Raw genomic sequence first — 13,713 nt, 5'->3', positions numbered from 1 at the left:
TTCGGATGGCCAACAATGACTGTCCATATGAAACTCGAGTGCCTATATATAGAGACAGCCTCAAGTCCTTTGTAAGAACCTCACACACTCCCCTGCATTCTCGTTCCTTGAGCACTCTTCTTTATTGTCTCGGCTGTTGCTGCTTCCTCCGGCTGCTGCTCCATTGCCCTCGTGATAAAGTTCAGGTACCTTTGAGTTCGACGTTGCGGTGCCTTGTGCTAGGTTACTGCTTGTTGTTCCGTTGTATCCTGGAAAACAAACGTCCAAGTACATCCTCGAAACACATACCGGAGAGGACGAATCTGTTTTAAGGACAGTACTGTACTCCGTGCAGGCCTTGGTTTGGATCATTTCAAGCTTTTCACCTACTGTTTCCTTCACTATATTGTTCGCTGGTTTTCTTTTCTAAAGCTTTCTGTACTATATCATTCTATATATTGTGCAACATTACATACTTCATCACGAGAGATCGACATCGCAGACGATTTCTATCCCATCTTTCGCACGAAGAAGGTTATATTTTCACGTAGTATTCTTATAAGCATAAATTTTTTTACCAAAAGAACAAACCAAGTTTATAAAATTGCTATTTGTGATGCAATATTAGTGTGTTATAGACTAGAATATATACCACTCACGACTTTTTATGTGATCAAGGAGGAATTTTTTTTTTAAAAAAAATAATTGTGAAGATCGGACTAATACTGGATCTGATCGACTCGACTTCGAATTGAGTTGGATACGATCAAGTGATAACCCTAGAACTGCTGAACCGGGAAGTCTAGACCTGAAAAAATGATCTAAAGAGCATCATTTGCATTCTAACAAATTAAAATGCATTTTTTGGTCCCAATACCGGGGTTATTATGTATACGTATACCTTGTAGCTCATATGAAACTGATACATCAGGATTGGGATGGAGTCTCGAGTCCAAAACCAGTTATAACAAAAATACCTCTCCTCAACTCAAAAAAAATAACATAGGTATGAATATCATATTATAATCGATAAAATTATCATATTTATATATAACACAACTTTTCTTCTTTTTTTAAAAGATTAAACCATTAAATATTTTTCTAAATAAAATAAAGTGATCAGTTATTTTATTTTAAATAAAAATCCACTACTATTTAAAAAAATGAAGATTTTTTTTAAAAAAATAATGGTAAACTAGTCCATTGAACCAATTCACCATTTTTAAAAATAAAAAAATAAAAGATTTCGCTGTTGTTTTCGGACTATGCAGTTTGCTTTAAATTTGCACACACATGTATGTGGCTCCGCCACTAGCCGGCAAGCAGCTAGGGGGTACTTAGGTTGCGAAGCTAGGCTTGAGAGGCGCGAATTTCGATGTCAGGGGTTAATGATAGAAGCAGATATAGCTCTGTACCTTTAAATAGGATTAGAGTACATCAGTTGGATTATGATCAGTTAGTGATACTAGTATGCTGATAATGTTGTTTAGGACCAGAGATTAGGATTCTGAGACCATCTATTTAGAGGTATGTAAGTAATCTTCGAGATATCCCGACTATGTGTGCATTTTTATGTGTTGCTTTTACTTGACGTGTTATTATGTTGCACGCATATCACGTCGATCATATTATACAATTGAGATAGAAATGTTGGTTAGGGTCGCTCAACCATCTGTCTTCTTGGATGATTGTGCACCGTGAACCACTTTTGTGTGACCAGTAACATTGGTCCATGATCTGATTTGGTGTGAGAGCCACCTCTTGGTGCGACAATGCAAAATGCTACACACGATCTGATCACTAGATTGAGCAAGTTGATCTAGTTTGATCCCTAATATCCTGTACATATTCGCATACATGCACCATATAACTGTATCTCGTTTAATATGTTAATTAACTTTCAGAATTCATATTATTATTGTTTATAATAAAAAAACAAAGACGTTATTTTCAAATTTTATAAGAAATCATTATTTTATAGTTTTTGTTTGATATGTACTAAATTTAGTAAAACATTTGATAAAGTTAACACATAATCGAGCTCAATCAGTTAAATAAACTCTGAAAGCTCTTTTATTACATGTCAAACTCGAAAGCTAATCACATCTTTTTTTTAAAAAAATAAAGCTTTTTCAATTTATCCAGTAAAGAATTCAATATCTTTATAATTGGAAAATCCATTTTTGAATTTTTTCTACTTCAAGTCCTCTACAAATTTATATTGACAACTTTAAATATGATATAAAATCAGATTTTTAGCACATATTTATTACAAGAGCAGAAAAATTCCTTCTACAACAAAATAACACAAAAATATATCAATTAAACACGTCGGAAATGAAAAAATAAAAAATATAACAATAAAAATATAAATTATTACAAGTCTATCAACAATAACTATTAATAATAAAATTCTTCCATCTACTATATTCTACATTTGTGAAAAATCAAGCTAAAAAGTCGTTTAAGTTTACAACAACTCAAATATTATTATTATTATTCGATCATTCTCATGATATGGGCAATTATTATATTCGACAGAATTAAATTAAACTTTTTCCCCATTTATTCACACTAATTAAATATAAATAAGATGTATATAAAATATGAATATATTGTGAAGACCAAAGAATTTGAGCTCAAATAATTCAAAATATACACAAGTCTATAAGAAAGGACATTTTGACACATGTTACAATTCAGAATTTAACATCCTCTTTAAGGCTGATTATTGCCATAAAAATTGAGTTTATGATCATTGAAGATGGGCGGAAATACACCCTTTCAGTTATCTTTAGAGGCCTATAAATAAAGCAATTGGTTTGGTTAAAATCCACACCAAATCACTCAAATTAGTCTTCATATTCTCTGTTTTAACTCGTATTATTTGCTTTAAAACTGACCAACATATATTTTTATATTATTCTTGAAAATTTATATATTTGAAGCAGTGAAGTTTATGAACAAATGATAAATAATATATTATGAACCTACATGATTCTTGATTATCGGTTCATGTCTCACTCTTTATGTAATGCCCGAGAATTTTATCCTAGTAATCCGTAATTATTGATTTATAATTTGATGTGATTATGAGAGGATTAACCGAGACACGATTTGAGGTAACGTGTGATAATTTATGTGCGAGGACAGTGCCTCTCGCGCACGTGCGCGACGTGATGCGCGCCCATGCGCCAAATGGGCAGAAGACCTCGCGCATATGCGCGACATGAGGGCGCGCATATGCGCGAGCTGCACAGGTCGAGTCCAGAGAACCTCGCGCATATGCGCGGAATTGAGGCGCACATATGCGCGAGCGGCTGGGAAGGCACGCGCCGAGACATACTGTCTCGCGCATATGCGTCGAGAAGGGTCGCGCATATGCGCGAGACGTGTTGCGTGAAGGGTGCGTCATTTGCCTTGCTGCATGTACGTTGATGTATATATATATATACAATGCAATTCCCTTCGTTCCTTCAGAAGAAAACCGAGAAAGGGTCAGGGGAAAGTTGTGAAAAATCCTTATGCCTTTTGTAAAAATCCGTCCGTCTGATTTTGAATCTGACTGCAGTACTGTGTTCATATCAACGCAGGCTACAACTGGACGTAAGTTTTACTACGTTTTGATATGATTTGAAATTATGATGTTGTCAGAATTGAATGGAATTCATATATGATGTTCTTGACATGTTAGACATCATAGAATCGAAGTCAGATTAAGAAACAGACTGATTATGAAATTATTATGATTTTCTGAAGTTAATTGACTGAGATATGATATCAAATTGTATTGGTATCGATTATTAGTTGAGAGAATTATTATCTGGTGATGTTATATTGACCGGGATATCGGGATTGTGCGGTTATACCGTTGATTTGAATTAAATCCAGATTAATCAGATTCAGTGTTGAATTGAGAATTGAATATTGATATTATGATTCTCAATATATCGTTTCAGATCTACAAAGACAGTCTTGAGTTCAGAACTGAGATTACTTCAGACCGTGACTACGAACGAAAGGTATAAGTCAATGTGGTATCGGGAGATCGACTTAAGTCGGTTTAGACTTGAGTTCCTCTAAATCACATACTTTACTTTATTGCATTGATATTTGCATTGATTTGATCGATGTACTTGTTTTCTTGATTAATAGATAACATGTATTAGAGGAGTAATCTTGTGACAGAAGTGCCTGATAGTGGCGGGATCGCCACGGGCACATTGCACGATGTCACAAGATAGTGTATTGACGATAGTGCCAAAGTCTGTCACCGGATGATTGGCTATCGATGTGGATAGAATTTGGGTTTCTTCTATTACTGTTGATCGATGTCGTATCGGTGTTGATAGAATTGGAGCTTCTTCTATTACTGGTGATCGATATTATATCGGTGTGGATAGAATTAGAGTTCCTTCTATTACTGGTGATCGATACTATATCGGTGTGGATAGAATCAGACCTTTTTCTATTTCTGGTGATCGATACCTTATCGACGTGGATAGAACTGGAGTCTTTTCTATTACTGTTGGTCGATATAGGAATGCCAACTTCTGAAAACCGGGATCCCTAGACTAGGATTGAGTCTAGTCTAAATTGTGTAGCTACGAGTATTGTCGACAGTTTGATATTAGTTATGTTTCAGATTTTGATACATATTGTTGTTACATGTTACATGCTTTATATTTGTTTATATGATTGCATATTTCGTTGATTTATACTGGGATTATATTCTCACCGGAATTATCCGGCTGTTGTCTTGTCTGTATGTGTACATGACAACAGGTGGGACAGGTTCAGGGTCACGGAGATAAAGAGAGAGATCGTGATTAGAGTGGCGGCTCCGGACTTGGATTAGAGATAGGGTTGGACACTTGATATTAGCTGTTAAACCTTAATTAAATAAATATATGTGGTACAGAATTGGTATTTTTATATACTGAGATGTATATATGTTTTTATGTCACTACGTTCCGCATTATTTTAAAAAAAAAATTTAGACCATGTTTATTATAATTGATTAATTAGTCCCAATGATGATTAAGAACATGATTAGCGTCCGGGTCCCCACACTTTAGATGATTAAAATATATGGAACTGATATTAGTTAACCACAAAATTCATAATCTGTTCAGTGCATATGTTTGATCTTTGTTTATTCTGAAAATAAATATTTTTTTATATATATGTGTGTGTGTGTTATTACTGTTATATTTACAATTTACGTTGAAAAATGTTTTAAAGGCCGAGAAGATCCTCTCGCTCACTGATTGACGATTATATTACTCACACAATCACTCCAACTCATATGAGAAAGAGGAACATTTATAGAACGAGGAACATACCCAATTTTAGGGGTGATGAAGAAAAATTAAACCGTTGTCGTTGTTTATTTTCTCTTACACTAGACAATGTTTTATATTTCGTTGTTGTAAAACATTTTGTTTTGATTTGATATATTGTTTTGAAGTTGTAAATATAATATTCTTTTGTATAAAATAAATCGATTCATTTGGAAATAATTCAGTATTTTTAGTCCTGTTGTTTTACGATTTTGTGTTGTTTAAAACAACACGAGGTCTCGGGACATGACATAGATTTCCAAGGTTTTGTTTATGGGTTGATTTCATCTTACATGTAGGGGCACTACCCCATGATAGAATCAAGGACTCAAATTTAGCCAAACATACATGGGATCCACTAATTTTTTTAAAATCAGATATGTGTGTGAATCTTGTCCATCTAAACCATGTGGGGTAGTGCCCCCCCCCACATGTAGCATCGAAGATACCTATCCCTACTCATATGAGTAATGTCATCATCCAATCAACACCTGACACATGTGTTGAATGGATAAATCATGGTCACTCATTCACCCATGATATGTAGATGAATGATCATGATTCATCACTCAACATATATGTTATGTATTAAGGTACTGTTTGATTCACTATATTATTTATCCATATTCTTATTCAATCTAATCTTATGTTTGGTGCACAATATTATTTATCCATCTACCAATCGATTATCTTATATCAATCAAATCATCAATCATTTATCTCACATCAATCAATTATTACAATATAACCTTAATAAATAATGTTATAAATATTTTATTAATATTTTAAAAAAACAAAACGATAATATCACGTTATCTCAAATTTAATCAAATTAATAAATCAAATCAAATATTATATTAACTATTATTTTTATTAATATTATAAAAATATTAATTATTTTTATATTATTTGTCTCATGTCACGATACAAACGTATCGATACATTAAAGAAACAAACGATACATTAAAGAGACGAGAATAATACTCTAGATAAATCTACCAGCAGATCTTCAGAGAGGTTCCCTCATTTTCCTTTCGAATTTCCCATAATTACAGTGTCAACCAAAACGGAAAGCAGAGTTAAAATCCTCAGACCAAGAAATCAAAAATCACACAGTGAAAAAAGTAAATAAAATGAAAATCTAAACATTAAATTTTGGTCGCAATTCTCAATCCTCTGCTCCCCTTCTGTACTGTACATACGCAGAAACACAGTTCTCCCTTTCCCTCAGTATTTAGATTAGATTTTAGATACCCACCCGTGTGCTTCGCCCACCATTAATGCACGCCATTTTCACACACTGCACCCTCCACTGCGTGAATAGAAGCCCATGGATTCCTCGTTGATCGTGTTCCTGTCCACCATCCTCGTCTCACTTGTGTTTTTCTTCTCTTTGTTCGTTGTTCTACGTGCCACCGCGCGGCGGAAGCTCCGCCTGCCGCCGGGGAACCTGGGCCTGCCGTTCCTGGGGGAGACCCTGCAGCTCATCTCTGCTTATAAGACAGAGAACCCGGAGCCGTTCATTGACGACAGGGTGTCGAGGTACGGCACCGTCTTCACCACGCATGTGTTCGGCGAGCCGACGGTGTTCTCGGCCGACCCGGAGACGAACCGGCTCATCCTGCAGAACGAGGGCCGGCTATTCGAGTCGAGCTACCCCGGCTCCATACAGAACCTGCTGGGCCGGCACTCGCTGCTGCTTATGAGGGGCAGCCTGCACAAGAGGATGCATTCGTTGACGATGAGCTTCGCCAACTCGGCGATTATGAGGGACCATCTCCTGGTCGACATAGACCGGCTCGTCCGGTTCAACATGGATTCTTGGACCGGTCGGGTGGTTCTCATGGAGGAGGCCAAGAAGGTAAGCACGTAAAGAGTAATCACTCTGTGTTGTTTGAGTAGTTATTTTATGGAACAATTTCGTGAATCTTTAGACGTGAGATGGAACGTTATCTATATTCACGATAAAAAATAATATTTTTAACATAAAAATAATATTTTTTATACACGATTCAAATAAAAGATCCGTATCATAAAATATGATTAATGAGATATTTTTACACAAATTTTTGTCATTTTTTGTATAAAAAAATGTCTTAAAATTTAAGTTTAAAAATTATCAAATTAACCTAATTATTCTCAATCTTTCTCGTTAATTATATTATCATTTTTCTTCTTAAATGTCCTATATTTATATGAGTAATCATCTTTACTTAATCTTTTGTTTAAATTTTATAAAACCCATATTTCTTCTTATAAAAAAATATTTAAATTAATAAATTATACAATAATCATAATCTATATTATATTATGTACGTAGTAAAAAATGTAACCTTATTTCACGAGAGTAAACATTAAAATCGAATTATAATCGTCCAAAATAGGATTTTTGTGTTTAAATTTTTAGTTTTTGAGTGCTCGTGGCATAATTTCATGTTACGAGCATCGATATCGAACTTGATGACTTGGATCTCCAACATATTTCTAAGCTTAAGTTGGCATTTTTACACCACACACACAATCATGCGGGTGTGTGTGATATATATTTTATAAATTATTATAATATTTAATAATATTATTTGAAGATAATTACATATAATATAAGCTTTTGAAGCATAATGAACCCACACACATGTTCGTGTAGTATGATCCACTTATTCTCTTTGCCTTTTATTCCATTTTGTTTTGTTCTCTCATCATTGTATGTCAATGGATATAATATATTTTTCATTAATTAAGAAGCTTAGATACCTAAACATTAATAAATAATAAAGAAAAAACCTGCTTGAGACAGTCTTACGGATCGTATTTTGTGAGATATATATCTTATTTGGGTCATTCATGAAAAATTATTACTTTTTATTGTGAATATCGGTAGAGTTGACCCGTCACAGAGATAAAGATTCGTTAGACCATCTCACAAGAGACCTACTCATATAATAATATGCTTTATTATTAATTATGGGAACCAATAATTTATTTCCAAAAAAAAAAAAAATTACTTATTATATTTGGAAATTCTAAATAAAGGGTAAAACATGATCTTGCATGTTATATACTATCTAAACATATTGAATATATTTTCGAGTTGAAAACTAAATTCGATATTTAATTTCAAATTTGAGATATTGACATATTGACGTCAAAATGGGACAAAATTTAGTAATGTATTTTTTTTGCAGATAACATTTCAGTTAACAGTGAAGCAGCTCATGAGCTTTGATCCGTGTGGATGGACGGAGAATCTGATGAAAGAGTACATGCTAGTTATTGAAGGCTTTTTTACCATTCCTTTACCCTTTTTCTTCACCACATATAGAAGGGCTATTCAAGTAATTAATCAGTCTTCCATTTATTTATTTATTATTATTATTATTTTTTTTAAAAAAAATAAATGAATTATTTTTTATATAGATTTTGCTGATATTCGAATTTTATTGTGTCGGGTCAAATTTTATTATTTTTACAACAAATTATCCTTTTAAGTGATGTAAATTGGTTAATTAGGAAATAAGTTTATAACCTGAATTTTGTAATTTTCTTTTTGATTTTGCATAAATTTTATATAACCTATATTAAAATTCGTTCATTTTCTTTTAACATAAGTAAATTATGTTATCTAATTCTTTTAAAAAAATCATGTACTTGATCATCATGGGTTTTTGTTTTTTCAAACTAATATATGGTTTAAAATAAATATAAAGTTTTAATAAAATGATAAAAAAAACTTTATAGTAATCTCATTTTTAATCACTAAATCAATATTATATAAATATTTTATAATTTTTTACGAAAATAAAACTCGAAATTGTTATCTTTTCGATACGCATTGGATAAACCATCGGACTAATACAATCATCTCAATTGTATTAGCCAGTTTAGTTTATTGATTAAATCAAGCATGCTTAAATATAAGATGCAATTAATGATTATTGTGTGCTCTAATTATTGTCATTATTATTGAAGGCTCGGAGAAAGGTTGCGGAGGCGTTGAGTTTGGTGGTGAGGGAGAGGAGACGAGAGAGCGAGAAAGGGGAGAGAAAGAAGGACATGCTGACGGCGCTTCTGGACGAGGGCAGCGGAGGCGGCGGCGAGACCTTCTCCGACGAGGAAGTTGTGGACTTCATGCTCGCTTTGCTGGTGGCGGGCTATGAAACCACGTCCACAATTATGACGCTCGCCGTTAAGTTCCTCACAGAGACCCCGCATGCGTTGGCTCAACTCAAGGTTACTTTCCCTTTACTTCAATTCTCTCTCACTATTTTTTAGTTATTATTATAAGGACAAATAATAATAATAATAATAATAATAACGAATATGGGGAAAATAAAATGTGTGTATAAAATTATTTATTATAACCAAAATTAAGATAACTTATAATTTAGGAAAAAATCGTTTTTTTGTCTTATATATTTATCTTTTCCTAATTTTGATATAATTTCAGTATTAATATCGCATCTATCAATTTTTTGTAAACGCTACGTCCGAAAATATACTATAATTACAATTTCTTTAAATATAATATATTAAAATTGAAATTGACTACTTAAATGAATGAAATATTAAAAAATATATGAGACATAAAAAGCAATTTACTTATATTTATAGGGTTGATTGTAGAAAAATTAGTTCATTTTTCAATCATTATAATTAGAATATCAATCTTCTTACTTTTAATCAATCAAATTGAGTATATTGTTATTTATCTTTCATTAATTTTTCATATTACTTATTTACATCCAGTTACGTCAGTAGCCCAAATATGATTTATCCATAATAAATTATCTTTATAATTGTTAATTTCTGACTATGATTAAAAAGAGACATAATATATCTTACATGATTATCTTTCAGGTCGATATAGTTTTGATATTTTGTCCACCCATCATGTCGATGAGACTCATGTATTTGATGTATAATTTGTTTATATTTTATCACATCCAATACGTGGACGTCATCTCATAGGTGGGTGTAGAGGTGGGCACGATGAGTGACCATAATATATATATATATTGACATTTTTCATTTTCCTTTTATTGTGAATATCAGTAGGGTTGACCCGTCTCACAAGATACCTACTCATATATATATATATATATATACAGAGAGAGACATTTTTCATTTTCCTTTTTAAGGTGGCCCCATTTTTATTCTGATCTCCTTACCTAAATTCTCATCTAACCAATGAGGACAAAAATAAGATTTGTTTGTCTTTTAAATGTTATTATCATATAATAAACTCACTATCCTCTCCTTAAACGTGAACGATTTGGATTTTAATTACTTTTGCACCACTTTAAAAATTGTTTAGAAACTTTTTATATACATATATTTTATAATTATTTCTTAAAATTCTTACAGTTTTCTAAAAAAGAATCGTTATTCAGATGTTAAATCATTTTTATGAAATCTAAGGTGTCATCAATTTAATTTATAAAATTATACAAAGTTTATTCAAGTTAACCTAAATAAATTTATATCTATATCTCAAATGGGTCAATGCAATAAATACATTTGCAACGAACAACATGTGGTGTTGGAAACAATTAGGCATGTGTTGGGCTACAAGTGGTGATGGTTGGCTAGGGATGTAATCAAGTCGAGCCGAGCCGAACTCTTGAATGTTTGAGCTTGGCTTGTTTATAATCGAGCCGAGCTCGAGCTTTATTTAACGAATATATTCATGGCTCACGAACTTATTCAAGTTTTTATCGAACCTAAATGAGCTTGTGTTAAATCAATAAATTAAATATCAAAATTATTATTTTTCATCTAAGATATTACTTATGAATTTACTAACGAACATGTTTACGAGCTAACGAGCCGAATATCATAAAGCTTGAGCTTGGTTCGTTTATCTTAACGAGCCTCATTAAACGAGCTCACACGAGCTTTTATCGAATCGAGCTTCGAATAGCTCACAAACAGTTTGGTTCATTTACATCCTTATGGTAGGCGAAGTTCCAGTCCTTTGAATAGAGCCGTCGAAACGGTCAGGTTTGTCGAGTCAGTTCATGCCGTCATGAAAAATTGACGGGTTGAGTTATGATTTTATTAGCCCATTTGGAGATAGGCATGAATAGGTCAACACAAACGGGCCGCAGGTTGTGGCGGGATGGGTCAGGATGAGCCGGCCACCCAGTTTTTTTTAAAAATATTTTCTTTATTTTTCATTGATTTTTTTTTTGGGTGAATTGTTGCATCATGACAATTATTTTTAAGTGTGTTTTTAAAAATTTAAAACTAGTCTTGTAATCTGCGCTATCCCGCTTAGTCCACATTACAACCTGTCAGATTGGCGGAACGGGCTCACTTGATGACAGGGCAAGGCGAGACTTGCGGGTCTGTGCTACTTCTACAGTGTTTTAATCCCCTATGGGAAATTCTATCTCCCATCAGGTTTGTTATACTCGGTGGGATGATAATCGTTGATATTTTATGTCTCCTTCTAGAGTGTTTTAATTCCCGTGAATAGAATTTCCTATAGGGGATTAAAACAATCTAGAAGGAGCCATGCGTGTCAATGGCCCAGACAAAACATCTGAGTGCAGCAGCATAGCCTGAGCCTTCCTTTATAGAATACAATATGGACAAATTTGTTTTTTATATCCAGAGAGGCTGAGAAATATTTCAGGTGGAGCATAAACGAAAATTCTAATTATATAGAACTTGCTATTCGAGCACATGCGTAGTAATGTATGCTTTGCTATTTTTGTACAAGTCCATAAATAATTTTGTTATAAAATTTTTAATATATATTTTAAATTAACTTGAAAAGTAAAAAAAAAAAGTTAGTACAATTATTTATGATTTATTATCTTTCATAGCTAACCAACCCCTTTTGTTTAACAGGAAGAGCACATTGAAATTTTGGCTAAGAAAGGTGAAAATGAGGCTCTTCAATTGGAAGATTATAAATCTATGCCTTTCACTCAATGTGTAAGTTCATGAAAACCTCATTCTAAGTGACAAAGCACTTCATCGAGACTCACTCATATGTTTTTCAGGTTGTGAATGAAACTCTCAGGGTATCTAACATTATCAGCGGGGTGTTTCGACGAGCAATGACCGATGTTACTATTAAAGGTAATAACACAAATTTTGAAACGCCCTTTTTGTGGTTGAGCGATGACAAGTAGATAAACGCACGTCAAGTTGTAGTTGCTCGATAATCATTTGTTAGCTATTGGCTTGTGAAGTGCTCAAACTTGACATTGATGACTAGTAGATAAACGCACGTAAAGTTCTAGTTGCTTGCTCGGTAATCATTTGTTAGCTATTGGCTTGTGAAGTGCTCAAACTTGACATTGATGACAAGTAGATAAACGCACGTAAAGTTCTAGTTGCTCGATAATCATTTGTTAGCTATTGGCTTGTGAAGTGCTCAAACTCGACATTGATTAGCCTCTAGAGTACGTGACTAGAGTTCAAGCAGGGCTAGATTTGTTTGAGCCGCTGGAGATCCAGTATGCATTCTTTTGCATGTTAATGTATTATAAGTAGAGAAATGAGGTTCTTAGATTTTGTTTGTTCTAAGAATGGTGGTATTTTGATTGGCATCAGATGGTTACACAATTCCGAAAGGATGGAAGGTTTTTGTTTCTCTTCGAGCAGTACACATGGATCATGATCATTTCAAAGCTGCTCGCATGTTTAATCCCTGGCGCTGGCAGGTCGATGTCTCCCTCGAATTCGAACCCCTATCTACTTATTTTTTAGCATGCTCGGTCTGATCATAGCACATGTGTTCTAATATTCTAGTACAAATATGCATATGTGATAAGCAGAACGGTTCGGGAACTACTAGTTGTTCGAAGAACGTGTTTACTCCATTTGGCGGAGGGCCAAGGCGTTGCCCCGGAGCTGAGCTTGCCAGGGTTGAGCTCTCAGTTTTTCTTCATCGCTTAGTCACCCAGTTCAGGTAACGGCGTAACACATCGATTTTTTGCCGATAAACCCACATTCAAGCTTATTTATCAGACGGTAATCATCAACTCAAATTTGTTTTTTGACAGTTGGGTGCCAGCGGAACAGGACAAGTTGGTGTTCTTTCCGACTACCCGAACCCAAAAACGGTATCCGATTCTGGTTCAAAGGTTGAATGAAGTTGGAGCTATGTAAAGATCAAGCATTTAATCCTATATGCAGATGAATAGAATGTAGGGAAACAACTTTGTAGGTCAATGCTCACTATATTGCTGTATATTCCATAAATTAATTTTCTATATCAGTTTATATCGCATTCTATTTCGTATTTCCCATCCGTCCATAAAATAATGTAAGTCTTTGTGGTATAAGGCCACGTCGCGACAATCCCCTTGTTGATGCATCGTATTCTCGCACCCAAGACGCAACAGAAGTTTAAAATATTTTTGCTTGGGTGTCGTGTGTT

General features: G+C 33.8%; 1 protein-coding gene across 1 annotated transcript; it reads left to right on the top strand.

Moving 5' to 3' along the window:
* The first annotated feature begins 6,392 nt into the window (after positions 1–6,392).
* LOC142538618 (3beta,22alpha-dihydroxysteroid 3-dehydrogenase-like) lies at positions 6,393–13,575 on the top strand. The gene is made up of 8 exons (XM_075643935.1): positions 6,393–7,182; positions 8,504–8,653; positions 9,288–9,548; positions 12,174–12,260; positions 12,329–12,407; positions 12,885–12,994; positions 13,109–13,242; positions 13,337–13,575. Exons 1-8 carry the CDS (start codon positions 6,652–6,654, stop codon positions 13,440–13,442), a joined length of 1,458 nt encoding a protein of 485 aa, XP_075500050.1. The 5' UTR covers positions 6,393–6,651; the 3' UTR covers positions 13,443–13,575.
* The last annotated feature ends 138 nt before the right edge of the window (positions 13,576–13,713 follow it).

Source organism: Primulina tabacum, chromosome 1 (assembly GCF_025594145.1).
Source record: "Primulina tabacum isolate GXHZ01 chromosome 1, ASM2559414v2, whole genome shotgun sequence".
In the NCBI taxonomy this organism is placed as follows: domain Eukaryota; kingdom Viridiplantae; phylum Streptophyta; class Magnoliopsida; order Lamiales; family Gesneriaceae; genus Primulina; species Primulina tabacum.
The sequence above is the reverse complement of the archived record's forward strand: the minus strand, read 5'-3'. Positions and strand labels throughout refer to the sequence as shown.

Coding starts and splice junctions, on each gene's coding strand:
- LOC142538618 (XM_075643935.1), top strand. CDS start 6,652: ATGGATTCCTCGTTGATCGTGTTCCTGTCCACCATCCTCGTCTCACTT. Junction 7,183..8,503: donor TCATGGAGGAGGCCAAGAAG/GTAAGCACGTAA, acceptor TTTTTTTTGCAG/ATAACATTTCAGTTAACAGT. Junction 9,549..12,173: donor ATGCGTTGGCTCAACTCAAG/GTTACTTTCCCT, acceptor TTTGTTTAACAG/GAAGAGCACATTGAAATTTT.